A 2564-nucleotide genomic window follows, 5' to 3' on the forward strand; every position below is an offset into this window, starting at 1 on the left:
CTTGCCAAGCTGAGCTCCTCACTGCCTGTCCATCTCACTCTGGCCTCAGGTTCTTCAGCTCACAACATGTCTCCACGAACCTGATTGGGACGTTGCTGGCCAGACAGTTTCTCTTGAGTTTTCTGTTTGACAGAAACAGTTTTTCTGCTTGAAAAACCAGAAAAAACAGGCTGCTGTGTCTGCCTCCCCGAGAGCTGTAAGGTCCGTACCCTTACGTAGGGTAATTTCTGTGTGTCCATTTCGGAAAACACGGACATGCAGGTGTGTATGGTCCGAATCCCAGGAGCTGGGAACGAAATCTGACCTCCCCAGACAAGCGAGCGAAGCTGTTGTGATGAATCCCTTTCTGACTGTAACCAGAGTTGTTCCAGTGGGAAATCGCTCAAGTGGCAATCAATTCACAGCCTTCGCTTTATACAGCTGAACGTTTCAAGGCGGATGCTGTTACACGGGTTGAAAATTTAATCACGTTTGGGTTGGAGAACATGCCCGCTGACATCATAGGATCTCGCATGGAGTAACGTGTTGCTCAGGTAAAGGCGGCTCTTGGAGTCTGCTCCGAGGGTGGCTTTTTGTGCTGAGAAAGTCATTAAGAATGAGCTTCGGTTTCAGAGTAACTTCATTCGTGCCAGCACCACCCCCAGTAAATATTTATCCAAGGGACTGAACACCTTTGTTTTTGCTGTTAAGAGATCAAAATGTTGGCACGGAGGCACGCTAAGGAAACATCATCATGGCCCATTGAGTGGCTGTGCTCTGAAATGGTTTGCCAAGATCAGGGTAGAACTCCTCTCACGCTGCGAGACACGTTTCTTACCAGCGCCGTGCTTCTCCTTCGCACGGATCCGTTGGGGGAGTGTCTCTGTCTCACTGGGCACCAGCAGGCACTGGCTGCATCCGTTACCCTACCTGCTGTGTATTTTTAATAGCGAGGAATAAGCCACAACAGGAAATGTACTGCCTTGAAATGAAACTGTAGAGCTTCGCTGATTACTTTTCTTGTCGGTAGCAAAATAGAAGGCCAGTGGCAAAGTTATTCTAAATGTCTCCAGGTTTCCTCTCTTCACTGAATCCATCAGCCACAGCCCGCGTGAGCTTTCCCTGGGGATGTGGGATGAGCCTTCTCAGACACCGTCCTTCCCCCCGATTTCTTAATAGGCATTTTGACTTCTCTCTCTCTCTTTCTTTCTTCCTAGGGGGAGCTGGAAAAGCTAAATCAATCGACAGACGATATCAACCGGAGAGAGACGGAGCTGGAGGTACAGCGTTCATCCTCGCATTCCCCTTTTGTGCATGTTGGATTTTGTGACCAGCAGAGCAGGGGTTTTGAGTGGGCTTCCTCCTGCATCGTGCCATCCCAGTGGTGGTTTGGCGGGAGGAGCAGGGTGGTGAGTTTTTAAAGGTGTGAATTGAGCTGACAGCTGGAACAGAAAGGGGGGAGGCAGAGGGGTGCTGACAGTGTAAAAACCCTGCCTGGAGAACCCCACACCCACTGCCAAACCCATTTTTAGATTCGAAACCGAACTTAAGCAAGTTCTGTTTTTACAACTCCCTGTTTCAGGTTCGTGTTCTTGTGCCTATAGACAGTGAAGGTTGATTTGGGTAGGAGGGCTTTGCCGTACAACCACCGCCAGGATCGCCTCCTCGGGGGCGACTTCTTAGACTGGTTAGTTTCTGAGGAGGGAGAGTAATGAAGTTGAAGGGAGGAGCTGAGGGAGAAGACTTCCCACCTGGAAAAAGAGGTTTTCTTGGACACGTAACAATCTGATAGAGAATTCTGAAGAAATTGTTTCTAAAGCCCCAGATTTGAGCTTCAGCTGCTTGGTAGTTGTTCTGGAAGACTCAGCGTTACTGATCCAGTAACAAATCAAACCAAACCATTCTACTTGTGTGTCTAAACGCCCCTTTGTTAACTGCGAAACAAAGAAGATGCTGTCGGTGTGAGATGCTAAACTACTGCTGAAGGAAGACTGGCACAAAATGCTCCTTCCCACCCTAAATGGTTTTGGTGACAGTATTTTGAGTGCTGTATCAAAGCGTGCTGGGATTGCTGGGATGAACATACTCTAGAAATGTACCTGTGGATTTCTGATCTGCGTCTTCCAAACGTCAGAGTCTGGCTTTGATTTTTTTATGCTTTCCCCCTTGTACGTCTGTGTTCCTGAGATGGGCACCTGGGGCACGGGGTGGTTCCTGGCAGGGCTCTAAAATACCGGTGTATCAGCTGTACGCTCCAAACGATACGGGGTTATGAGTGCTTTGGAAACAGAGCGGTTGTCGTGTGGCTGTTTTCTTCTCCCTACCTGTTTGCGTTTTCTGCCCTCTGTGGCATGTAGATCATGAATTTATCGGCAAGTGAACTTAGTGAAATGGGGGACTCCTTGTTATGCAAAATGAAACTACATTTCAGCTGCGAAGACTGTTCAGAGTCACTAGCTTGATTTAAATGTTATGAGTGAACTTTAAAAATCAGTCTGCAGCAGCGCCAATTAAATGCACTTCACGACTCTTTATATAAATATATTAAAAAAATTATTTACCTCTTCTTGGTCTCCTTGCTTCCT

At 47.7% G+C, this 2564-nt stretch overlaps 1 protein-coding gene across 1 annotated transcript in view; it reads left to right on the forward strand.

Annotated features, from left to right (window-relative positions):
* Nucleotides 1–1196: 1196 nt before the first annotated feature.
* The window catches only part of LOC104490877 (SH3 domain-binding protein 5), a gene marked incomplete at both ends in the record, with an annotated part of 30007 nt that continues 28639 nt past the window's right edge, over nt 1197–2564 (forward strand). The window contains one exon of the mRNA XM_010133228.1: nt 1197–1259. Coding sequence (XP_010131530.1) covers nt 1197–1259 — 63 coding nt within the window. The remainder of the gene's footprint in view (nt 1260–2564) is intronic.

The sequence above is a fragment of the Buceros rhinoceros genome, unplaced genomic scaffold, assembly GCF_000710305.1.
Source record: "Buceros rhinoceros silvestris isolate BGI_N320 unplaced genomic scaffold, ASM71030v1 scaffold5633, whole genome shotgun sequence".
Classification (NCBI taxonomy): Eukaryota; Metazoa; Chordata; class Aves; order Bucerotiformes; family Bucerotidae; genus Buceros; species Buceros rhinoceros.